Raw genomic sequence first — 27,542 nt, forward strand, 5'->3', positions numbered from 1 at the left:
TTGTTTAAAAATCATATATTGTGATTTCTGGATTTTTTTTTTTTAGATTATGTCTCTCACAGTGGACATGCACCTACGATGACAATTTCAGACCTCTCCATGATTTGTAAGTGGGAGAACTTGCAAAATAGCAGGGTGTTCAAATACTTATTTTCCTCACTGTATATATATATATATATATACAGTGAGGAAAATAAGTATTTGAACACCCTGCTATTTTGCAAGTTCTCCCACTTAGAAATCATGGAGGGGTCTGAAATTGTCATCGTAGGTGCATGTCCACTGTGAGAGACATAATCTAAAAATAAAATATCCAGAAATCACAATGTATGATTTTTTAAATATTTATTTGTATGATACAGCTGCAAATAAGTATTTGAACACCTGAGAAAGTCAATGTTAATATTTGGTACAGTAGCCTTTGTTTGCAATTACAGAGGTCAAACGTTTCCTGTAGTTTTTCACCAGGATTGCACACACTGCAGGGGGGATTTTGGCCCACTCCTCCACACAGATCTTCTCTAGATCAGTCAGGTTTCTGGCCTGTCGCTGAGAAACATGGAGTTTGAGCTCCCTCCAAAGTTTCTCTATTGGGTTAATGTCTGGAGACTGGCTAGGCCATGCCAGAACCTTGATATGCTTCTTACAGAGCCACGCCTTGGTTATCCTGGCTGTGTGCTTTGGGTCATTGTCATGTTGGAAGACCCAGCCTCGACCCATCTTCAATGCTGAGGGAAGGAGGTTGTTCCCCAAAATCTCGCAATAAATGGCCCCGGTCATCCTCTCCTTAATACAGTGCAGTCGCCCTGTGCCATGTGCAGAAAAACACCCCCAAAGCATGATGCTACCACCCCCATGCTTCACAGTAGGGATGGTGTTCTTGGGATGGTACTCATCATTCTTCTTCCTCCAAACACGTTTAGTGAAATTATGACCCAAAAGTTCTATTTTGGTCTCATCTGACCACATGACTTTCTCCCATGACTCCTCTGGATCATCCAAATGGTCATTGGCAAACTTAAGACATGCCTGGACATGTGCTGGTTTAAGCAGGGGAACCTTCCGTGCCATGCATGATTTCAAACCTTGACGTCTTAGTGTATTACCAACAGTAACCTTGGAAACGGTGGTCCCAGCTCTTTTCAGGTCATTGACCAGCTCCTCCCGTGTAGTTCTGGGCTGATTTCTCACCTTCCTTAGGATCATTGAGACCCCACGAGGTGAGATCTTGCATGGAGCCCCAGTCCGAGGGAGATTGACAGTCATGTTTAGCTTCTTCCATTTTCTAATGATTGCTCCAAAAGGGGACCTTTTTTCACCAAGCTGCTTGGCAATTTCCCCGTAGCCCTTTCCAGCCTTGTGGAGGTGTACAATTTTGTCTCTAGTGTCTTTGGACAGCTCTTTGGTCTTGGCCATGTTAGTAGTTGGATTCTTACAGATTGTATGGGGTGGACAGGTGTCTTTATGCAGCTAACGACCTCAAACAGGTGCATCTAATTTAGGATAATAAATGTAGTGGAGGTGGACATTTTAAAGGCAGACTAACAGGTCTTTGAGGGTCAGAATTCTAGCTGATAGACAGGTGTTCAAATACTTATTTGCAGCTGTATCATAGAAATAAATAGTTTAAAAATCATATATTGTGATTTCTGGATTTTTTATTTTAGATTATGTCTCTCACAGTGGACATGCACCTACGATGACAATTTCAGACCCCTCCAGGATTTCTAAGTGGGAGAACTTGCAAAATAGCAGGGTGTTCAAATACTTATTTTCCTCATTGTATATATATATATATATATATATATATATATATATATATATATATATATATATATATATATATATATATATATATATATATATATATACCGGACCAACTTCACCATATAACAAAGCTCTTTATGCATTATTTAGAGTGCCCAATGGTTAGGATGTTGGACTTCTGATCGGAAGGCTTTTAATCCCAAACGCTCAGTTGTATACATGAGATCATTATAATTCGCTCTGGAGAATGGCATCTGCCAAAATGCCATAAGTTAAAAAAAAAAAGTAAAATGCTTAGGGATGAACTGGATCACAAGGTTAGAAAGAATTATCCAACTAGTGAATAACACCTTTGGCAGGTTTTACTAACAGCTTGGTAAATCAGCTCAGCTGAAGCTATTTGTTACAGAGAAGTAAAAATTCTTTGTTAATGTACTTAAGTAGATTTTTCTTTATTAGTACTTTACTTCACTATTTCTTTGACGGACAACTTTTTACTTTCACTCATAAAATTTTTACATAAATATCTGTACTGTATCGATACTTTCTACTTCTAACATTTTCAAACAGGCTCATTACTTTAGTTTTAATCTATTTGGTGAAATGTTGATATTTTCTTCTTCTCATTGCGCGCCGTTTTTAGCCCATTAACTGATTTCCTGTCAGTGAGAAGCGTTTTCAATCCACTGGTGTATCATTTCCTGGCTCTCACACACCACAGATGTAAACTAGTTTACAAAGATAACAACAAGCATGGCATAAAGCAACCAGAATCTGGGGTTAACGTGGATGAGAAAGAGGGAGTCAGCGATGTTAACATGAGTGAGAACAGAGACGTTCCTGATCACCTGACCATTATCATATTTTCTCTGCTTGTGTTCTCTATGGTGTATGTTCAGCCTGAATACATTTATTAGGTAACACAATTTTTTATTCGTTTTGTATTAGTATATTAATTAAGGCTGTCAAAATACAAATAAATTTTAACGGCACTGGTTTTATTAAGGCACGGTTAATGCAGCGTGCATTTCTGTATGACAAATAAACATTAAAGAGGCAAAATTAAAACCTTCAGCGCAACACACGTTTATTCACTAGGTCTTCAAATATTATAAATAAATTATAAACTAAAAATTATTCTATTCTAAAATAATTAAGAATTTTGTTGCACACATTCGGCAATATACCCTCTGGGGTCGACAAACACGCTGGTGCGTTTTGTGGCATTTTTTCCTCACAATGCCGAAACAAACAAATTACTTTGTCTTTTTTCATCGTACATATAAGAGCAATACATCATTAAAATTTGTGAAGGGTCTACTTTCATTCATACACAGTATCAGTAGTAGTTTCTTCAGTATCACTTCATTTACGGTCCGTGTGGAAACATAGCTACGGTTCCGTTTGTTGTTCTGATAATATACGTAATTTTAAACACCATAATTACTTGAAAATGTTAACAAGAATATTTTGTCTTCATGCTCTATGTTAATTAGAGTATATATATAAATATATATATATATATATATATATATATATATATATATATATATATATATATATATATATATAAAATACATATATGCACATTTAGAACTAATAAAAATGTGTGATTAAGTTATGATTAATCATGAGTTAACTAATGACAATCATGCGATTAATCGCGATTAATTATTTGAAGTGATTGCCAGCCCTAATATCAATATGACGTGACATATAGTTACCAGCATGACACTAAACAGTACAGTACATGAAACTAAAACTACAGGAAATGTTTGACCTCTGTAATTGCAAACAAAGGCTACTGTACCAAATATTAACATTGAACATTGTTCAAATACTTATTTGCAGCTGTATCATACAAATAAATAGTTAAAAAATCATATATTGTGATTTATGAATTTTTTTTTTTTTTAGATTATGTCTCTCACAGTGGACATGCACCTACGATGACAATTTCCGACCCGTCCATGATTTCTATGTGGGAGAACTTGCAAAATAGCAGGGTGTTTAAATACTTATTTTCCTCACTGTATGTATATAGATATATAGATATATACATATATCCATACCTTGTAACTGTAAGGTCATTATACATGCTCTACAGCCTTTAATCAGAATTTTGGAATTGGACCCAATATAAAGAGACCAGTCTGCCATCAGGTCTAATCACTAATTCTCCAAAATGATTACAGGCAGCTGCAGTTATCCTCCTGCTCTCTCCTGCTAATCCCCCATCCTGCTTTTAACCATGACACACATCAACACACTGTGCATCAGAGGTAAAACAGCCTCCAGTGAGAGCAGCCCTCTGATTATCAGTTTTCCATACGCCATGCATGGTGCAGTAACCCCGTCAGGCGATAAATATTGTGTGCGTGTTGTGCGAAAGCAGGTCGTGATTATAACAATCAGTATTTTTTGTTTCTCTGTGAGAGCTGAACCGAGCTGGTTTGATAACAGAGCACTCTGACTGATGCATTTGTAAGATGCATGAACCTGAAGGGGGCGGGTGGTGCGGGCATACAGCTGCACTTCCATCCATCTGCCTACATTTGGAACATTTACACCCACACACGTCTCTCTCTCTCTCTCTCTCTCTCTCTCTCTCTCTCTCTCTCTCTCTCTCTCTCTCTCTCTCTCTCTCTCTCTACCTCTCTCTCTCTCTCTCTCTCTACCTCTCTCTCTCTCTCTCTCTCTCTCTCTCTCTCTCTCTCTCTCTCTCTCTCTCTCTTTGAGTAATACCCCTTAATTCCCGCTCAATCATTTGTTCCCCTGTGTAATGAGAAAGACAGATGATCATGCACCTCTGTTTTTGCACCTCATCCGACCCTGGCAGGTCATTTCCACCTAGTACATGTTAAACAAGCAAAAAAAAAAAAAAGGCTAGAAGCATTTTGGCTCAGCAGACTCTCTCCATCTCTCCACACCGTGATCTTTTTTTGACATCCGGACGTCTAAGATTGGCAGAAGTCCCAGCTGAGGAATTAAATAAAGACTGCAAAGTGAGCTGTTACTGTTCTCACCCTGACCGGAGGGACTCACCCACCGAGGACACAGCCTCATTCTTATTTTTACCGCCTTCGTCGCTGTTGCTTCTACCCTACCTCTCCTTCTGTCTCCATCACTTTCTCATCACTGCCTATCTTTACTAACTCTCCTCCCCCTTCCTCTCCTTCTCTCCCATATGAGCCGTCTGTGAAATAAATGCCTCAGTGATTTAGGTCGGGGCTTGACCCTGTGCTGGCTTCATTAGTATCTGTACCTGCTGGCAGTGTAAAGACTGGAACAGCACCATGATACAGGTATGCTGTAACATTGTATTCTGTCAGGAAAGAATGTGCTCCAGAGCTGTAAATGTGTCTCCTACAGAGGTGACTATCGCTATCAACAGCCAGCCACCTTCCATGGTGCTGATTATTTTCTCATTTTAGGTTTAATTCCTTACTTAACCGTTGTCTCAAAAATTCATGAAGAGAATTTTATATTTTTTCTTTAAAAAAAGTATCCCAATTACCTGTCCTGGCAATATAATGACAGAAATGAGTAGATATTCTGCCTAAATCTGTCATTACACATAAACCCTTACGGGTTATGTTATTTCTAGGAATTTCGGAAAACCACCAACACCAAAATGACAGTGTTCATGTCACATCACTGTTTGCTTTGTACTAAAAGCATACAGAGCTACAAAGTCATGCTGTTTAACTTAAGCCTGCCTGGAAAGTGTCATAGCACAACCTTATGTCAACAAAAATCTAGGTGGCATGTCTTTATGATGGCTGATACCTGTAAGGATAAGGCCTTTCTATGTTTGTTAGGTTTATGTCTTATGAGCATCAGTGTTTGGTGAAGTTGTATCTTACATGCATCCAAAGTGTGTAGGTACTGTATACTTCATTCGTGCTTCATTAGAAATGCACTGCAGCAGCGACTAACTCTGAACCCTGAAAGGAACGTTTCGGACAAGTTTGCGAGTTTGCATGAAGCTCAGACGTCATAGCAATATTTTTGAAAAGGGTTAAGTGGAGCATATTTTTGATGATGCCACCGGCACGCCTAGGAAGAGCAGGACAGGCAGGCTGCCTATAGCTTTAGCAAACAGTGCTGTTTGATGTGCAGGAGATGTCAACAGAGGATTTACAGGGAGGAGAGCCATTTTGGGCTTCTGAGGGATCAAATACCCTGTAATATTGTAATATTGGATGTCAGAACAGGGATTTGTTTGGGTGTGTGGGTATGTGTGTTTTGTCTTGTTTTTTTTTTTATTTTTTATCAACAAGAATAAGTATACAATAATATCTGACAGAATTGACCTTGCGGGGATGTTCGACAGGCTGGTCATGATGAGGATAAATATGAATTATTTAAATTATATAAATGTATTGAATTAATAAAAATGTTTAAGTATTATTATAAGCACTAAATTTCCCCGGAAGAGTTGGAATGACTAAAATCAGTCTACATGATTAATAATGAATGAATGAATGAATGAATGAATGAATGAATGAATGAATAAAAGGTACCAAAAGGTTGTCTTTTGATAAATGAGGTTATGACTACGGTTGATTTGGGGGTAGGCATAGCATTCATTATCTGCATCAATAACTTTATTAATGTTAAGAAAACCTATTTATCCCTTTGTAAATGTATATTTGTGTGTGTGTGTGTGTGTGTGTGTGTGTGTGTGTGTGTGTGTGTGTGTGTGTGTGTGTGTGTGTGTAGACACACACACACACACACACACACACACACACACACACACACACACACACACACACACAGAAAAATGAAAAAAAGTGTGAACAAATAAAAGGATAAAGGGAGAGAGAAAAAAAAGAGAGGAATAGAGAGATAGAAAGGGAGAAACTGGAAGAGGAGAAAAATAAATGAAAATATAAGGAGCTACTGATTCAGAGAGGAATGGAAAATGAGTGGAATATTCAAAGATATATTGCAATTAAAGAGAAAGCCAAAGACATTAAAAAAACACAGCCCAAGGATAGACAATGAGGTAAAGGTCAGAGAGAAAAAGAGAGACACTGGGATATAGAGAGACCAGAAGTCAAAGATCAGGTTGCCTGTCTAATTTCTTATGTTTCTCTAAAATTGATGAGGGATGGAAAAAAAATCAATTCTGTCTTATTTTTCTTGTCTTTTTATAGTTGCCTGTGCAATAAGATCCTCTCAGTGTGGGAAGCATTTTTATCCTTTCTCCCTGGCTTTTCTGTACCCTGTATCCTAATACTCTGATTTGTTGTTCTGCTGGCACTCTGAGTCTCAGTCTGGTCACTTAGACTGGCATCTTGGTTTTCTTTCTAGCATGCAGGGCTCTCTATCTAACTATCCCTCTGTCCATCTGTGTAGCACATCACACAAAATCAATACGGGCTAAAATGCAGAAAAAATCTAATCAATAGCAGCGTTTTTTTTCTTACATTGCTGTACTTGACAGGCAAGCTTTTTGTTCACTCCAAACACACATCCAGAACAAATTCCTACATTTAAGTGCACTATACAGTATTGTGTTTTGGTGGTAGCAGAACGTAGTGTTACTAGAGAGCTTTATTGTCATTCTAGACATTTGACACTATAGAGAAGAATAAAATACTCTTCTTTATCAGTTTTGTATTATATACAATGGGTATGAAAAGTCGACACACCCCTGTCAAAATGGCAAGGTTTTTGGTTATGTGAAACTTTAACCAAATCATGTCATAACTTCACTTGAAGTTACAGTGAATAAGTGAATCAAAAAAGAAATGGAATATATTTTAGGGGAAAAATATGAAAATTATTCTTAATTAAATGATCATTAAAAAATTGCAATACGTTGGTCAATAATTAGGGTGTGGATGTGTTCAAAATGGACCAATCACTTTTAATCTCATGTTCAAAGATAATTATAATTCTCTCATCACCAATTAACCTCAAATTCCAAATCAGGTTCAAAATCAGACGTCAGAAGAATACAGAGGACGGTTTGGACGGCTGATGATTATTGGTGCGCCCCTGCCCACCGTAGAAAATCACTCTGGATGCCTCAAATCTCAGCCATATACTTCTTTAACTTTTGACGCTTGGATGAAGATACAAAAAACTAAACACCAGAACAGACAGGCACAAGAAGTGTTTCTTCCCCCAGGCAATCTACCTCATGTATGGAAGTCCTAAGAGGTCATGCATTGTAATATTTTTTCTTTCTTGTTGACATCATAAAAGTCGAATCACACATTTTCTTGTGATCTTGACATAACAGACATTGTTTCCTCGTGATCCGCAATTAATTTTTTTTGTGTAGGAAGAGCATGTTCTAGAGGCAGCATCATTGAGCATCATGAACAATAACTATAACTACTTGTGGCAGAGGCCAAAAATTGTTGCGACTCAACTATTGTTTGTGTCTTTATTGGAAAAAACATCCAGTCTTAAAAAAATCATCTGAAACCACGAGGCAAAATCTGATAGGTTAAAAAGGCACTGTATGTTTGGTCAAAAAATAAATAAAAATGTCACCAAAAGAGTGGCATTATTCTTTAGGGTTCTTTTCCTTAGATCTAGGGCTTTTATCAGGGTGAAGGGAATCATACGTCTGATAAAAGCTGCAAAACCCTGTACAAAAGCTAAAAAAATGTCTAAAGACTTCAGGTGCTTGCTAGAAAGCTGAAGATGAAAAGAAACGTCACCTTTCATTAGGACAGTGACCCATGCATATGTCCAATTCAACAAAGGAATGGCTTAACACAAAGAAGATCAGCATTTCTGAAAGGCCTAGCCAGACCTGAAGCCAACAAAAAAATCTGTAGGTGGACCTGAAGTGGGCTGTGCACACGAGATGGCCTCACAACTTTTTCTATGAAGAATGTTTTTCCAAGGAAGAATGGGAAAATAAGCAAAGTCATGATGTGGCACTATGAGAGACTCTTTCCCTAAAAGACTGGTTTGTGTAATCTCAGATTGTGCTTCAACAAAGTGTTAGTTTAAGGATGTGAACACTTATGCAACAATTTTTTTTCCACCTTTTTGTAACTTAATCTGTATCAAATTATGAATGTAAATTTTTTTTATGTATAATTTGTTTAGTAAGTTTCACATTGAGGGAAAAGGAGTTGTGACATGATTTATCTAGTTTTTTTTTAAATCACATTTTTAACAGGTGTGTAGACCAGACTTTTTAGATGTATTATACAGTATTACAGAATCTGATGACAACATGGTGAAAGAAAATCACCAGACAAAATGTAAAATGCATTTGGATAAAATTTTATCAGTAAATGTCACAAAATACAACTGCAAGTGGACACAAGGGCATATAATAGGAACAAATAAATAATATTGAACAAAAATATCCAAGGAAAACAATCCAATTTGACAGGTAGAATTGCAAATGTGGAACAGGCAATGGGTCGTACGATCTGCAAACAACAATAAACTTGGCAGGGCAAGAACGAGAAATGAGAAAACAAAGCGAGATCAAAAACTGGGAGACACATGGAACATGAATGGCTTGGTAATTGACAGTGAAACTGGATGAGTTACTTTGTGGAGAGTTCTTAATTGAAGTTTTTCTGTGTGTGTGTGTGTGTGTGTGTGTGTGTGTGTGTGTACACACAAGTATGTGATTGAGCACACCTGTGCTCAATCAGTAGCTTGGTGATGCAGAGTAAGTGATTGTGTTTTGTATTTCTGGCCTGATCTGACAGTAAATTCATGCCTGGCATGAAGACGCGGTACAAAAAGTATAATACAGTCATGTGAAAAAGAATGTACACTCTTTGAATGTATTGGTATGATATATTGTGTTATTGTTCAGATGGACAATAACACATGCCATATTTGACTGTGTCCTTAATTAGTACACAAAGATAAAGCCGAAAAACAATCTTACTGCTTTTATCGGAGCTAAGAGGCTGAGTAGCTGCCAGGTGCTGCTATTGAAATGCCTTTGATTAGCAAGTGTGTATAACAGCTCATGTTTTAACAGTTTTACTAGTCTGGAGTAAAATTCATCCCGATAAGGAATAGATTTTTATGATGTTCTTATATGTATAACCATAGAGAGAGTGCACTTTTTTTTTTTTTCTTTTTTCACATTTCTCTCTCTCTCTCTCTCTCTCTCTCTCATATATGTATATATATATATATATATATATATAATAAGACACACACACATATATATATATATAATGTATATAAACATTTCTTCTTCATCAAGATTTCATGTTATTTTGTTGAATAATTTGTGAGTCATCAGTTATTACTAATCTTCAAATATTTACATTGGACTGATTCTCTCTCTTAAGTAAGGAATAAAACAATGTGGTTATACGAATAACCCAGGCCTGGCTGATGTGGGTCAGTTTGATTGGGAGCCCAATCCAAAGCAGGTCATTCCACTTACACCAAATATCAAAGATTTCTACCTGATTGGCATGTCAGTTTAAAGCAGAGATGCCCAAAATATGGCTTGTGGGCAAAGGTTGGCCTGTGGTGACTTTTGCTTTGGCCTGCCATGCTTTATATGAGAACATGAAAAAAAGATTGGATAAAATTCATGTGCCAGCTTCAGGTCTCTTATTAGAAGTCACTGTACAACAGCATTGAAATCTTTAACTTCAATTTTAATAACATTTAGTATAATGCAAAATCCATTTTTGGTCTTTGGCTTGATTTTTGCCCTTTATAGGAAATAAGTTTGCTTTATAGTTGCTTTAAAGTTGTATTTAATTAATGTTGGAGAAAGTCTGCAAGTCAAGTTAGTTAGGTTAGTGTCATAATATAGAATCATGTTCAGACACAAACACAGGTACACTGCATTTATAAATCCAAATGAGAAAAATCCATAAATGTTCTTAAGAAAAAGGCAAAGTTCAGCTCAAAAGTTTAACAATTTCAAGATCAAGAAGAAATGCAAGATCAGAAACGTGGATGGAAAACAGTTAAGCAGCAATATAAAAAGCCAATGAAACCAAAGCTCGATAATGTCAGCCGAACACTGGCAGAAACAGAGCAATTACTTTGTGAAATGAACCATGTGAATGAGTCTTATTTAAAGTAAGTGTGTGTGTGTGTGTGTGTGTGTGTGTGTGTGTTGAAGTAATCGCGCACAGGTGTGCTTAATCAGTAGCTTAGCGAGTGAGAGTATGTTGTGGGCGGTGTAGATTGTGTTGTCCATATTTGTTGGCAGTGATGTTTGCTGGGAATTGGATGTGGGATTTTGCTGAGAGGTTGAATTAGGGTTGGTTACATTCTATTGTCACTCATCAGGGTACAAATAGAGAGACAAAGGCATGCAGTAAGCATCCAATGCTTAGTGCGAATAGCAAATGAATAACAAAAAAACATTAAGGTAAAAATTGTTAATATGATTCAAAAGACAGATAAAGGTAACAACCTGGTGCATGCAGTATGATGCAGGAGATAGTAAGAGTAGATGTAGATGGCAAAAAATAATAATATTGGCAAAAATAATGGCAAAAGAAAATATTATTATGGAATGTGTCCATGATAATACATCTCACCCTCTGCAAGCGACACTTTTGATAAATGTCTTTAACGTTGGGCAGCTGTGGTCCTGTAAAGTGCTGGGCAGTTCCTGATACATTATAGCAGCTAGAAACAGTTGTTACCTGACCAGGCTGTCTTTCTTTAGATGTTAAGGAGACAGACAATGTTACAGAGAAAATGTTAGAGTACATATGTCAGTACGCCACATAGGAGAGTTCTTCGGTAAATGTTTGAGATCTCAAACACATTCTACTGATTGGTCTCTAGAACAAGTTTCTTTATTATTATTATTATTATTATTATTATTATTATTATTATTATTATTATCAGTAGGAGGAGGAAGAGGATTAGTAGCCTTGGATGACGTGAAATATCTGGAATATAAGTGGTGGTGAATGAGCTGTTAGTATCAAAACAAGTAATTTACGTTCAAGGTAGAATTACTGTCAGAGATGCTGATAAAGAACAATATCCTCCTAATTTCTTTAATTCAGAAATTTTATTCAGCATTTTAATCATTTTAAATGAAATTGAGTGAAGTTAATAAAAAAAAAGTATTATGAGAATGATGAATGGAGCACTGGGCCTGTTAGGTACCTTAAAAAAATGTATACCATCAGGTGTCAAATATACACATAATCAGTATCTGTATGTATTTGTGTGTGTGTGTGCATATATATATATATATATATATATATATATATATATATATATATATATATATATATATATATATATACTGTATGTTGTTTGGACCACAGTGGCCAGCTTTCGTTCCCCATGTGCATCAGTGAGCCATGACCCTGTCACTGGTTCATCACTGTATCTTCCTTGCACCACTTTTGATAGACACTGGCCACTGCAGACCAGAAACATCCCACAAGAGCTGCAGTTTTGGAGATGATCTGACCCAGTTGTTTAGCCATCACAATTTGGACCTTGTCAAACTCACACAAATCTCTACGCTTATCCATTTTTCCTGCTTCTAACACATCAACTTTGAGGACCTGCTGCCTAATTCATCCCACCCACAAACAGGTGCCATGGTGAAGAGATAATCAGTGTTATTTACTTCACCTGTAAGTGGTCCTAATGTTATGCCTGTTCGGTGTATATGCACTCAGGTGATATTATATTTTTACTTCATTTACACTTTATATTATACATTAATGCTTATACATCTGCTCAGATTCTTTCATCTCCATGAAGCTGTCATCTTAAAATTAACTTTGTCCGTTGTGAATGTTGATACCCCCTCCAGCTGCCTGTCGAATTCAATCTGTCCACAGCATCGTCACAATATTGCTGTATACAACCCTCCCCTCCCCATTAGACACCCTTTCACAACTGGACCAGCAGCCCTGATACTGACCCACATAGAGGAACAGCTGTGTGTGAGATAACACTGGCTAGAAAGCTTGTCCTGTGTGTTGAACATGCTGGACATTTGCTCAGTGCATTTTGAATAGTTTGGTTCGAGAAGAGATTATGGTTAAACCGAGTTGAAGATTGGAATTAAAATTTGCTCAGATTTTCCAGAAGGATTTTATGAGATGAGAAGTTTATTTTTAGAACATGGGTTCAGAAGTACACAGTTGGGTCTTTTTGTAATTTGTTGATTTTACTGTATTGAGTGAGGAAAAAAAAATTACTTGTTCCTTCGTTCTGCTTTGTGACTCTGGCTGTATGTATAAGGCTGGAGTCAGACTGTTTTAGAGCACCACTTCTAAAGGCATTAAGCAATAAAGATGACTTGGACTGATAACACTTGGATAACACCTGGGGATATAAGTGATGACATTAAGGCTGCCCGCAGTGCGGTACTTCAGAGCGTGTTAGCAGATCTGTGCAGTGGGAATAAATAGCATGTTACACAACCCTGTTAGAAATACCTTTGTTTTTGTTTTTATATCCATCCACAAACCCTGACCAAAACTCTTTCTTTTTTTATAGTTTCTAATAAAACTCTGGGAGTGCCAAAAAGAGGGGTACAAACATTTATCCAGTGGATTAAAGCAGCACCTTGTGTACCAAACTCATAAACACTAGGCCCAACTCCAGAGTTAGCTGCTTTTGCTTTCTGTTTGTTGTAAGCGGTGTCGTCTTTTCCCACATTCTCTCTCCTGTTGCAGCTTTGATCCCTAAATCTAAATCTTTCAGCAAAATCAGAGTCCTAAAGGACTAAGTAATGACAGCATTCATGACGTCTACTGAGTTTGCGTTTATGTGAAATCCAATATTCAGCACACTAAACCGGGGTTAAATAATGTGACTGGTCAAGAGTGCATGTGGATTGGAGCGAGAAGGCGCAAGATTATAACAAGCCTCTGTGGTATATGAGATTCGTTGCATAAGAGCTGGAAATCCTCAGAGATCCTACTGGACTGAGAGAGCTTTTTATAATTCTCTCCAGAGGCCATGAGGAGGGGAAGTGATATAGGACAAGCTATAATTATTAGCATAATCATAGTCATGCAAAAATAATCATATTATAGACAAAGGCCTTGAAAAGTATTAAGTCGTTCGACTGGGTTTCGTATCAGAATTAAACTTGTGCTGTTACATGATATTAATGATCTATGGGGTGGTCTTATGTGGCTTAACACAAAGTGAAGTTACTGTTAACACCCTGAAGTTAATAGCAGTTCCATAGTAGGATCATTTGAAGAGTTTTTTCTATCTATACAACAGCAGCTCTAAACAATCAATATATTAATGGATTTAATGTCATTTTTATTCATACATTACAGCTACATTGTATAAACAAAAGTATTGGGACAGCTGATTTTCCCAGCCATTTGTGGTTCTTCTCCGAACTGTTCCAACAAAAATGGCGGCACACAATTGTATAGGATGTTTTTGGATGTGGTAGCATTAAATTTGAGCACAAACGTGTACCAGCATGACAATAATCCTGCTCACAAAACCAAGACATGAGCGTGTGGAAGATCTTGAGTGACCTGCTTTGGAGTTCTGACCTCAACACTATGGAACACTTTTAGGATCGCTGACTGCCACCTCACCTACATCAGACTTTGTAGACCCTTGTGGTTGAATGAGTACAGATCTCCACAATCCAAAATCTAGTGGAACATCTTCCCAGGGGTTAAATGTGGAATGGGATGTTCGAAAACTAGATCTACATCATGGTTAAAAGTCCATGCCTTGTATTATACAACTTTCTCTCCTAAATAATAATATGTTCATTGTTAGCCTTAGATTGTGTGGAGTGTCTACTTTAGGAGTTGTTAGCATAGAAACGTTAATGTACAAGAACATGTGACTTGCCTTTAAGCCAGAACTGTTGTCAAATGACTTCATTAATTATTTATCTTCTGACTAATCAGATTTTCAGTTTTGAGCACTCAGCAGCACTCATGCTATCTTTGTTCCATCCTTAGCTGATCATCAGGGCTACATGAGAACAGCACTGTAGCTAGAGCTTTGTGCTAGAAGCGTTTGGATCTTTAAGAATATATCACTCCTCCTTTCTCCAACCTCCAGCGTCTCGTTTCCCATGGCTCTCCTCCCAGCGCGTCTGGACTGGGATACGGAGGCAGCGTGGGCGACTGTGTTATTAATTACTGCAGATTCTTGGCTCCTGAGTTGTGACTGCGTTCTCCAAACATGCCATGAAAACATTTATCTCGAACAGCTTTTCTTTCCATCTTGCCTTTGGGTTTGATGTGTGGTTATTTTTTTGAGTTTGTCTAAAAATGCAGGGATATTTTTCCACAGTTTCGAGAAGAGGACTCAATTACTTTATGAATAGAAAAACACAGAAAGTACAGGATACACTCAGACTGTTACATTAAGCTTCATAATAATTGGTAAAAGAAAAATAAATTATGATCACATGAAATTACATATAATGATTAGAATTTTCTATTCAAAATACAGAAATATATAGTTTTCTTCTATCAAAAAAGCAACATAAGAACATCATTTCCTTAATAATAGATCTTCGAACCAAATAAACACACAAAATATAATGATACCATCATATATTTGAAATAAATGTGTTCAAATTGTCGTCCGTTTTTTCTCAGGCAAAAACTAAGCAATACAAAAGAAAATGAGAGAGATGAATTTTTGAACTCAAGTAGTAAATATTAAAATACAGGGCAATAATAATAATAATAATAATAATAATAATAATAATAATAATAATAATAATACAAGATGTTTTAAAGGTTGGACGCTTGCCAGGATGAGATTAGGTTTAGGATTAGGTTGTCATTGTATTTTTTTTACAAATGTGTCAAATTAAGTTTATTTATTCGATTCAAAATCAATTCAGATTTTGTATGTATTGGGCTTCTAACAGTACACATAGTCTTAAAGCAGCTTCACAGAAGTCTGGATGTAGATTTAAATCTAAACCAGAGGAGACAGGAGCAAGTAAGAACATTAAATGCCACGTCTTTAATGATGCACTTTGTGAAAGGGTTATGGTCAAGAAGTGCATCAAGAAGAGAGCATCTGTTAATAGTACTGCTGATATTCAAGCAACAATTGATCTATAATTGGTCAAATGTGAGCTTTTGTAAGATGATATATAGCTATATAAAAGTATTGGATCAACTGTCTTTTTTCCACACAATGTTGTTCTTCCCCAAACTAAAACCACAAGATTGGCGGTACACAATTGTATAGGACGTCTTTGGATGTGGTAGCATGACATTTTCCCTTCACTTGAACTAGAAGACCCAAACCTGTTCTCACATTACTATGCCCCTGTGCACAAAGTCAACTCCATGAAGATATGCTTCACATTGGTTACCCTACTGAACAACTTTGGGATGAATTGAAAGCTGAATGCACCCCAGGCCTTGACACCTTACCGACATTAATACCAGTCTTTACTAACACCCTTGTGGCTGAATGAATCCCACAAATCTCCACAAGCACACTCCTAAATCTAGTGGAGGATTGTACAAGAGGGAATGGGACCTAAATATTGAATGTTATGTTCAAAAAGCACATACAGAGCTTATGGTCAAGTGTTCACAAACCTTTATTCATATAGTGTATGTAAACAGTAATAACTAATACAGAGAAAACAAAGCCAGAGTATAAAAGAAACCATAACCTTCACATAACATGGATATAAAGACAAATGTGGAACACAGATGTGAGACCAAGTGTTTTATGAATAGGAAGTCAATGTTCATGTAATAATTGCAAGAGCCATTATTCAGGCACAGAGATCATGTGTGGGTGCACTGACTGTTGGAAGCTATAGTTCAGGGCCTTAATTCTGACATACACAAGCCCAAATTCATTTATCTTCAGTGACCAGCTTTATCCTAGGGTTTTAAGGGATGAAACCAGAAAGCATAGAGGAAACCCAGACAGATACAGACCCAGGGTGGCCATGCAAAACAAAAGATCAACCGCAGTAACTGGAGCCCAAGAATAATTTAAAGCCTTGTTGAAGCTACACTACCTGCTGTACTTCCATGAACTCCTAAAATCAAAATACGCGAATAAATACGCAATTAAAAACCTGCGCATTGTCATTAAACATGCGAGCAGATTTGACTGAATATCAGTAGAGAGATCAGTGGGGTTGTTTCAGTAGTGGATCTGCCACATAGTACTTTGATATAAAAAGGGTGTGTGACATCTAAATTATGCTCAAATTCTCTACATGGTAGCTCCTGGAGTCTGCTCATAATGAAACTCAGTCATTGTGACTGTGCAGTAATGAGGGCTCTTTTCTGTTTGCATGCCTGTTCATCTCTGCGTATTAAACATATTGCTCTGCACCCTAATTGGTCTGTTTGGTTTTTTTTGTTAGCAGGTCTGACCCCGAGGTTGTGTCATTTCTGAGCACACACAGACTCGTCACCATGGGAAAGCAGAACAGCAAGCTCAGGCCGGAGATGCTACAGGACCTGAGGGAGAACACAGAGTTTTCAGACCATGAGCTGCAGGAGTGGTACAAGGTGAGATAAAGCAGCTGGTTCACAACAAGTACCTCGATTAGTCCTTGACTCTAGATATTTGTAGTCTACCAGTAGCCACAGGTATAACAGCCTTTCTGTCACATGATGGTATTTACTTACAACAGCATAAAAGCACATATTTCCCTAGAGATATATCACATTAAGAGTACAATATGGTGTTTTGTGTAGTGGTCTTTGAAAATGAGTTGCTGTAAGAGTATCAGTATTTCAGGGTCAGGAGCTGATGGATCAACCCTAAGGTCAGGCTTTAATGCCTGCTCGAAATACACACATTATATGAATGAATCAAGCAATGTGTGTTGACGTATAGCCATCAGTAACTCATGATGGCTAATGGGCTGAAAAAGGCTTCATAACACTGACCTGCATTTTAATTCAAGCTTTTATACTCAAGGGCTCAAAACTGGGCCTTGTCATAGCTTATTCATATGAGGAAATGTTTCTCAATACTGTTCATACATCCTGTGTTATTGATGAGGATTGTTGTGTATTGAGTCAAAGTGTGAGTAAATGTGAACTACAGAAACACAGGGATGAGTTATTTACTCAGCCAATCTCCATGTTTGCTCTTTTTATTTGTATTTTTTTTTTTACTTATTCTGAGGTTATGACCTAAAATACTGGCAGCCTAAATAACTTCCTGTGTATCCCATCAGCACAATTATATCCCATCGTGAAACATCAGTGCTTCACGATTCTTTGGGTTCAAACTGTGAAGCTTGAAATATTATAACTGGTGATCTATGGTTTTATGCTTTGTATACAGTTTGTAATAGGATGGGATGCTCTAAAAGAGGACAGAGTTCTGGCAGTTACAGGAATAACTGCAAAAACATGAATGATACTTGGGCCATATCCACACTAACACATTTTTGTTTGGAAACGCATATGTATTTTAGCCTTCTGTCCACACTGAGACGCCGTTTTCAGTCAACGAAAGTGTAGATTTTAGAAAACGCTCTTCAAAGTGGATAAAAAAAAAGGGGATGCGCCACAGTGTGGATGGCTTTCAAATAACATGATTCATTTTTAGTAATTTTAGTTATTTTTAGACGAAAACTCTGTTTTTAAATTCATCCAGATCACTGTAGACATAGCTTTGGTGACCACCTCCCTTTGTTCATATGCCTACAAAGTCTAAAACTTTGTTCATATGCCTACCTACTAAAACTACTTGAAATAGAAGGCTCCAGTTTGTTCAAGTGGACCAGGACATCTATCCTTCTATTCCTTCTCACTGCTCAATAGAAAAAGGATTTGTTGTAGCACCCAGTCAATCTCCATTTCACCCACCGATTTTCTTAGGTGACATAAAGGAGATGTGTTTTCAATCATTCAGCTCCGCCGGTGTGTCGCACCGCCAGCATGAATGGGTGTCTTATTAAGATGTATGAAAACCCCTGGTATATTTTATCACCTTTGAAAGAAGGAACACAATAAATTAAAGAGCCTCCTGACTGTTCTGTGATAATACAGTCTGCCTGCAAACTTTTTGTAGATCAGGGTTTTAACAGAAGTCTAAAGCCGTAGTCCAGTTATTGAATTGTCACAAAACATTTCAAATGCAGTCCAAATAATTGTAACATTCTCAGTTACATGCAATCTAACATCAGTCTATATTAGTAACACATAGAGCTGGGCAATATATTGATATAATATGAACATTGTGATAAATCATTATGTGATGCACTTTTCTATTATATAATATAATATCTAATATAAGATATTGGTATGATGATGCTTTTTTTTATGTTTTTGGACAAATTATATGATTATTTGTAAGATAATTTTTTTATTTGTTCTTATATAACTAGAGTTTGTTAGCTAAATTATGTATCGTTAAAAAAATGCATCAAGTATTGCAGATATCACAATATGATATATTTGTCATATCACCCAGCCCTACTTTATACTGTTTTAGAGTGTAAGCTATAAATACATAAAACTGAAGGAGGTTAAGGCTTTTTTGTTCTTCAGGGCTTCCTTAAAGATTGCCCAAGCGGCCACCTGAATGTGGAGGAGTTCAAGAAGATATACGCCAACTTCTTTCCATACGGTGACGCCTCCAAGTTCGCAGAGCACGTGTTCCGCACGTTCGACACCAACAACGATGGCACTATCGACTTCCGGGAGTTCATCATCGCTCTGAGCGTGACCTCACGGGGGAAGCTGGATCAGAAGCTAAAATGGGCGTTCAGCATGTATGACCTGGATGGCAACGGGTACATCAGTCGTGAGGAAATGCTAGAGATTGTGCAGGTCAGAGAACATAATGATAAAATTACTGCAAAAATCAACATGTTGAATTGACCACTGAAATTTAGTCAGTTCAAAGCACATGTGTAGGTTGTGTTGCGCTGGTGTTCCTCTGCTAGATGTTTCAGTGGCATTTGCTATAGATGTTGTGCTGTAATCGGCAATCTGCACATGCTGATTATGCAAGCTGTTCTGTTATAGATGGGCTTGTGTCAATTTTTCTAAAAGCTGTAAATATTAATGCAGTGTTCACCTCAGTACACATTGACTAAAAGACAGGAGGTGGAGCTAGAGGTGGAAGAGCTCAAGATGTTGAGATTTTCGTAGGGAGTGACGATGATGGACAGGATTAGAAACGAGTTTATTAGAGGGATGTAGGACGTTTTGGAGACAAGGTAAGGGAGGTGAGATTAAGATATATATCAGTAGGATGAGGATGCTGAGGATGGAGCCACCAGGAAGGAGGAAAAGAGGAAGGCCAAGGAGGAGGTTTATGGATGTGGTGAGGGAAGACATGCTGGTAGTTGGTTTAAAAGAGGCAGATGTAGAGGACAGGGGGGTATGAAGAAGAAGTTCAACTCAGTACACCAGATGTTACATCTTAAGCTGCATTAATGAGGCACACACATGCAGGTACACAAACACACACACTTTTATTTTCATTATATAGACGAAAATATTGGGACACCTGACTCTAGCCATTTTTCCCATATAATTGACACAAAGTTTATAGATGCACAATTGTACAGGATGCCTTTGTATGCTGTAGCATTACATTTTTATTTCACATGAATAAAGAACTCCAAACAAGTTCCAGCCTAAAAATGCTCACGTGCACAAAGAGTTGGCTTTGTGCACATAAGCATTTTCATGCTGGAACATGTTACTTGTATGCTTTACATGGGTTGGAGTGGAATATCTTGAGTGGCCTGCTATAGAACCCTGACCTCAACAACCTTTGGGATGAATTTGAATGCTGACTGCAGCCCAGGCCTCCTCACCTCACCTACATCAGTACATACCAATCAGGCACAACATTATGACCACCTGCCTCATATTGTGTTGGTCCCTCTTTTGCTGCCAAAACATTTCTGACAAACATTTCATTAATAGCATTAACTTCTTCAGCAGTTTGAGCTACAGACGCTCCTCTGTTGGATCGCTCCCCACATGCATCAATGAGCCTCTGCCGCCCATGACCCTGTCGCCGATTCACCACTGTTTCTTTCTTGGACCACTTTTGATAAATATTGACCACTGCAGCAATCACAATTTATCTCTTGTCAAACTCGCTCAAATCCTTAAGCTTCCCCAATTTTCCTGTTTATAACACATCAAATTTGAGTTCAAAATGTTCACTTGCTGCCTAATACAGTGAGGAAAATAAGTATTTGAACACCCTGCTATTTTGCAAGTTCTCCCACTTAGAAATCATGGAGGGGTCTGAAATTGTCATCGTAGGTGCATGTCCACTGTGGGAGACATAATCTAAAAAAAAAAATCCAGAAATCACAATGTATGATTTTTTAACTATTTATTTGTATGATACAGCTGCAAATAAGTATTTGAACACCTGAGAAAGTCAATGTTAATATTTGGTACAGTAGCCTTTGTTTGCAATTACAGAGGTCAAACGTTTCCTGTAGTTTTTTACCAGGTTTGCACACACTGCAGGAGGGATTTTGGCCCACTCCTCCACACAGATCTTCTCTAGATCAGTCAGGTTTCTGGCCTGTCGCTGAGAAACAGGTTGTTCCCCAAAATCCCGCAATACATGGCCCCGGTCATCCTCTCCTTAATACAGTGCAGCCGCCCTGTCCCATGTTCTTGGGATAGTACTCATCATTCTTCTTCCTCCAAACACGTTTAGTGGAATTATGACCCAAAAGTTCTATTTTGGTCTTATCTGACCACATGACTTTCTCCCATGACTCCTCTGGATCATCCAAATGGTTATTGGCAAACTTAAGACGTGCCTGGACATGTGCTGGTTTAAGCAGGGGAACCTTCCGTGCCATGCATGATTTCAAAACCATGACGTCTTAGTGTATTACCAACAGTAACCTTGGAAACGGTGGTCCCAGCTCTTTTCAGGTCATTGACCAGCTCCTCCCGTGTAGGTTTGGGGCTGATTTCTCACCTTCCTTAGGATCATTGAGACCCCACGAGGTGAGATCTTGCATGGAGCCCCAGTCCGAGGGAGATTGACAGTCATGTTTAGTTTCTTCCATTTTCTAATGATTGCTCCAACAGTGGACCTTTTTTTACCAAGCTGCTTGGCAATTTCCCCGTAGCCCTTTCCAGCCTTGTGGAGGTGTACAATTTTGTCTCTAGTGTCTTTGGACAGCTCTTTGGTCTTGGCCATGTTAGTAGTTGGATTCTTACTGATTGTATGGCGTGGACAGATGTCTTTATGCAGCTAACGACCTCAAACAGGTGCATCTAATTTAGAATAATAAATGTAGTGGAGGTGGACATTTTAAAGGCAGACTAACAGGTCTTTGAGGGTCAGAATTCTAGCTGATAGGCAGGTGTTCAAATACTTATTTGCAGCTGTATCAAACAAATAAATAGTAAAAAAAATCATACATTGTGATTTCTAAATTTTTTTTTTTAGATTATGTCTCTCACAGTGAACATACACATACGATGACAATTTCAGACCCCTCCATGATTTCTAAGTGGGAGAACTTGCAAAATAGCAGGGTGTTCAAATATTTATTTTCCTCACTGTATATCCCACTTACTAACAGGTGCCATGATGAAGAGATAATCAGTGTAATTCATTTACCAGTAACTGGTTATAAAGTTATGCTTGTATATACACATAGGGACATTTGATCGTGTTGGGATTGGGATTTATTGTCTTGTCAAGGCATTAATCAGCATCTAACTACAACCATGTGGCCCATAAATATCTCTGTCGAGGACTTCAACCCCTTCCACCACAGACCCGTTAACATTCCCCTGATCACATTCTCCTCGACTCGGTCACTCACAGTAATTAAGGATTCTCGATCCACTCACGAAGTATACGCTGTGTGCTCCCCTCCCAGTCTATACTAAGCCTTGTTTTCTCGTCTTATCTTGGTTTTCTCATCCTGCCAATGCCCTTCTACTTGATATGGGCGTTACCTTTGGAACACAAATCTGTTTTGTTTGTTTTTTTCCAATAAAGCATTGTATTACTTGCATTTGTACCTGCATTGTAAGCAGAGATGGGAAGTAATGTACAAATACTTAACTATTTATTATTGTTACTTTACTATCTATTTTTATGACAACTTTCTTCTTTCATTTATTAATTTTTTTTTACACAAATATTTGTATTTTCTACTTCTTACATTTTCAAACCAGGCTCATTACTTTAGTTTTAATCTATTTGGTGACATGATCAATAATGTTTCTTCTCATTGACTGAGACATGAGACATTCCTGATCACCTGATCATCATTATCTTTGCTCTGCTCGGTTCTATATGGTGGTTGTTCAGCCTGGATGCATTTATTAGGTACTGTAATTTCCGGACTAATAAGTGCACCCAAATATGAGCATCGCCCACTGAATTTTTATTTTGAACATAAATACACCGCACCTGTCTATAAGCCGCAGGTTCCTACATTGAATCTATTGAACTTTACACAGGCTTTAACGAAAGACAATGTCTGTTACACAGCTTGTATTTAAACAGTAGCCTAACAGTAGTCGGCCCGATTCAGTGGGAGCGCATCTGATTTAATATAAAGAATTTTATTGGTTCACCTGAACCCGTTCAGCAATTTCATTGGTCTAATGTTATGGGGCTCCGTTTTTTGTCTTGAAGATTGTGAAACCGGGAAAAACCCAGGAAAAATCCATAAATTAGCCGCTTCGTTGTTTAAGCTGCGGGGTTCAATGGTGGGAAAAAAGTAGCGCCTTATAGTCCGGAAAATACGGTAATCAAATTTTAAATTATTTTAGTGCCTCCAGCGTGGCACTAAAACAGGTAGTTGTAATGGCTTTTTACTTAAGTACATCAGAGCTGAAACTTTACTCTAACTTGAGTGAAAAGGTGTAGTCAGTACTTAACATTAACATTAATATATGAACTTTTACTTGAGTAAAGAATGTGTGTACTTTTGAAGTCTCTGATTGTAATCTTAAGACTCCGGCATGTGCAAACCTCCACTTTATCTAGTCTGATATATTAACAGTAAAATATGGCTTGCTATCTTTAACACCTGCCTGCATTTATTTTTCATTTTTCCCCCAGTGTTTTTTTTCTTTTCTTACAATACTCCGACTAATATTCCCACCATAGGTGATGTACCGGCTGGCTTTTATAACGAGATTTTCCTATCTATATGGATGTGTATAACAGATTGGCAGCTCTGATTCACTAATTGTTGCCTGTCATAAAGCCGTGTGTTCATTCGATTCGATCTACCACCATCGAAAAAACTCAACTTTCTAAATTTGGACAAAGTGCAGTCTTCCTGGCTTGACATGATTCTAATAAAGGATGTCAGGCAAAGACTAACTGTATATTATCTCTGACTCTGTACACTTGGGTCTGCTGAGTGCACTCAGGTGTAGAGCTGCAATGCTTTGGCTCGTTATATCAAATACTCATTTGTAGTGCGAGTTCAGGAGCTGCAGGCAAAGGCTCCTGAATTCGCACTACAAATGAGAGAGAGAGAGAGAGAGAGAGAGAGAGAGAGAGAGAGAGAGAGAGAGAGAGAGAGAGAGAGAGAGAGAGAGAAAGAGAAAGAGATGAGGGAATGCGTTATTAGTATGTGCTCAACGTGCACAGCTTGTACTTAGCTGCAGTCACACCAGGCAGAGCTCTGTGGTGAATGAAACCCCTCTAGCCAGTGACCCCAGTGAGGAGATTTATGTAGATGTAGTGGGGGATGGTGGCTGCAGCAGCTATTATGCTGTTCTTTTACGGATTAGAAGGTTAAATTTAACTGGGATTTATCCCTGCCTCTAGAATGCTGGGATTAACTGTAGGTTTATGGACGTTGCCGTGATCGCAGAGCTGTTTCGTTTTTTAAATCCTGAACCATTTTTTAAAATAGAGAGGAGTAGGAGAGGCATTCCTCTTATTTCTTTTATGTTATCACAAAAATAGCGGATTGTGAAAAGCGAGCTGTTCGAGATCAGTGTACAATTGGCCCTGCTGTCTGGGTGGGTATGATGGCATATATTGTTGGCCATTTATAATGGCACATTCCTATTTTTTACATCTCAAAAAGCGTAATAAAGAAAAAAAATGCTCCCAGATTTTATTTGTTATTATGCAGTCTAAATTAGAGGTCGACCGATTTATTGTTTTTGCAGATTAATTGGCACAGATAGTTGATTGCTGGAACTCAGCTATTGACAAAAATCCAAACTATAGTTTTTCCAGCTTCTGGTCCGCTGTGATTACGAGAGCGGCCTCTAGAGGTGAATCACTGATGTTTTTACATACAAGAGGGGCGTGCCGAGCGTGCAGAGCGCTATATTTATTATTTATTAATTATATAGCCATATTTATTAACTCATATTTGAATATTTATTTTATTTAGCAATTTTTTTGTTCCGTACTATTTTACATGGAGTGCTATGTTTGTTTTTTACCCAGTATACATTTGATATCAGTTGATTAATCGGTTATTGGCAAGTACAATCCAACCAAGCTATTGGTCGACCTCTGGTACAAACCTTGAATGTGTAGGTAGCTCTGGTCAGTTGAAAATGTATGCATGGACATATGCCTCGGGTCATTGGCTTGTTGTATGGTGACTTTGGTTCCAATAACTGCACTCCAGATGGAACTGCATGTTGTTGAATTATGAAATGGTAGGTATGTTGGTTGAGTATTTCCTGCTAATATTCCCTGTTTCAAAACAACCCCAAACCATTAAGCTCCCACCTCCATGTTTGACTTTGGGTGTAAGGCAGCCTGCTAACCTCTCCTATTTTGTCTTAAATACGTTCTTCTGTTAGAGCAAAAATATCACAGAACTTTGTCATTCACTGTCCAATTCTTGTATGTTTTTGTCTTTTACCTAGTTTGTTGTGTATAAACAAAAGAAACATGCATAAAACACAAAAACGTCTGTCAGATGATATATTTTGTTTGCTCATGTTCTTATTTGCATATATAATCTGTAGCAGGAAATTCAATCCATATTTAGGACCCAGTGGTGAAAACAGCAATGTTTTTTCCATGTGTTATTTTTTGTTTGCAAATTAATGACATGAGTATGATTGTTGTCTTGCAACATTGTGATTTCAGTGTAGGCAGTCCTCCAGGCAGTAGATTTCATTCTAATGATCTCCTTGGGGGATGGCATGGTTACACAGTGGTGTAGTGTTGCTGCTTCACAGTTCCAGAGTCTATGAGCTGAGTGTGAGGTTTTGAATGTTCTCCGGATGTCAATGTAGGTTTCTTCCTGGTTATCCAGTTTCCAACTCCGAAACATGCCACTAGGTGGATTGGTGACTCTGTGTGTGAATATGAGTGCGTTTTGTGTTCTGAGTCTCATTCAGGGTGTACGCTCTTCTTACACTGTTCCTTGGTGCCCCTTGTGTTCACTGGCCACAAAGTTATATATATATAATTTTATTATTTTATAATTCAATGTATCATGTTGAACACAGATTATCTTAAATGCGGGCTGACGATCTTAAAAAGGGCTTATTTTTGGGGTAGGTTTTATATTACAAGCACTTGTCTTGTATGTCCTATTTTCGGGGAAATACAGTACCACTTCTTAGTTTTTCAACTTCTGTCTTTAATTGAAAATAATTTTATACCAAAGAAATGGCACTCAGGATAGTTATAATATAGCAGACAATTGTCATAGTCCTGGAAAACCCCTTTGTTCTTTAGACAAAAGCACAAAATCTTCAAACATCGTTATGTTCTGGTGATTACCTCATAACACACACTAGTTAATGGGTTTTGCATGCATGGCCATATTCAAAGGTTGACACATGACACATTTCCACGAAGGTTTATCTTCAGAATTGTGTGTATGTGCATGAGAAGTACGGTGCTTAAACTTTCCCTTTCGTGCATACCCCATGTTAATACCATTTAGGCCTTTGGCAGATGAACGAGGCCTCAGAGCTAATCGTGGGTTTGCTCGGGTATACGGAAGATGAAGTAGCTGTCTGCACATGTCTCAGAAGAAGCATGTGTTGACCTTCACAAACCAAACCAAAAAAAAAAAAAAAGCAGAAGTGGATCTTTATGATTAATAACTATGGCCTCAGTAAGAATGTAGATTTAATGATGTGATTGTTGAGCAGTGAACAAATGACTGAACTGCGCATAAACAGAACGAGACTCGGAATTACTTGAAATATATGTGGAGAAACATTCATTGGGACAATTCCAAGAATTTTAATCAGAGTTTGTAGCAGAGGTCAGAAGACAAGCAGAAAGGCTTAAAACCGGCCAAGCCATAAAACACAGTGAAGAAAAAGGAACTAGGGAGTGCTATGTAGCAGAATTAAATTAACCAATAGCATGAGAACAGAGGCTTACAATTCAGCAGTTAAGGGCCTTGCTCAAGGGCCCAGCAGTGGCAGTTTGGTGGTCTTAAGTCTGATTAGTCATGACCTTTAGGCCATTTGTCAGACACCTGTATCGAGAGAAGAAACGTTTGGACACCTGACCATAATATTTATAGATGCTTTTTCACCATCCAATTCCACATTCAGTCCCATTACAATTACCTTCACTCTTCTGGAAAGATGTTCTACTACATTTTGGAGTGTGCTTGTAGAGATTTGTGCTCATTCAGCTCCAAGGGGTGCAGTCAGCATTCACATTCATCCCAAAGGTGTTTAATAGGATTGAGGTCAGAGCTTTATAGCAGGAGATCTTTCACTCCGGCTCATGTAAAGAATATCTTCATGGAGGTGGCTTTGTGTACAGCGGTATTGTCATGCTGGAACAGATTTGCGTCTCCTAGTTCAAGAAAAATGAAAATGTAATGCTACCACATCCAGAGACATCCTATACAATTGTGTACCTCCAACTTTGTGGGAACAGTTTTATAA

At 37.9% G+C, this 27,542-nt stretch overlaps 1 protein-coding gene across 2 annotated transcripts in view; it reads left to right on the forward strand.

Annotated features, from left to right (window-relative positions):
- The window catches only part of hpca (hippocalcin), a 52,445-nt gene that overhangs the window by 22,537 nt on the left and 2,366 nt on the right, over positions 1–27,542 (forward strand). Inside the window, exons 2-3 of one of the 2 annotated variants that reach the window (XM_083523845.1) lie at positions 17,081–17,225; positions 19,224–19,505. In XM_083523845.1, coding sequence (XP_083379971.1) covers positions 17,130–17,225; positions 19,224–19,505 — 378 coding nt within the window. In that variant the 5' untranslated portion in view covers positions 17,081–17,129. Of the gene's footprint in view, positions 1–17,077; positions 17,226–19,223; positions 19,506–27,542 lie in introns of both variants that reach the window. The other variant, XM_083523846.1, reaches the window with a different exon arrangement.

Source organism: Silurus aristotelis (genome assembly GCF_946808225.1).
Source record: "Silurus aristotelis genome assembly, chromosome: 21".
NCBI lineage: Eukaryota > Metazoa > Chordata > Actinopteri > Siluriformes > Siluridae > Silurus > Silurus aristotelis.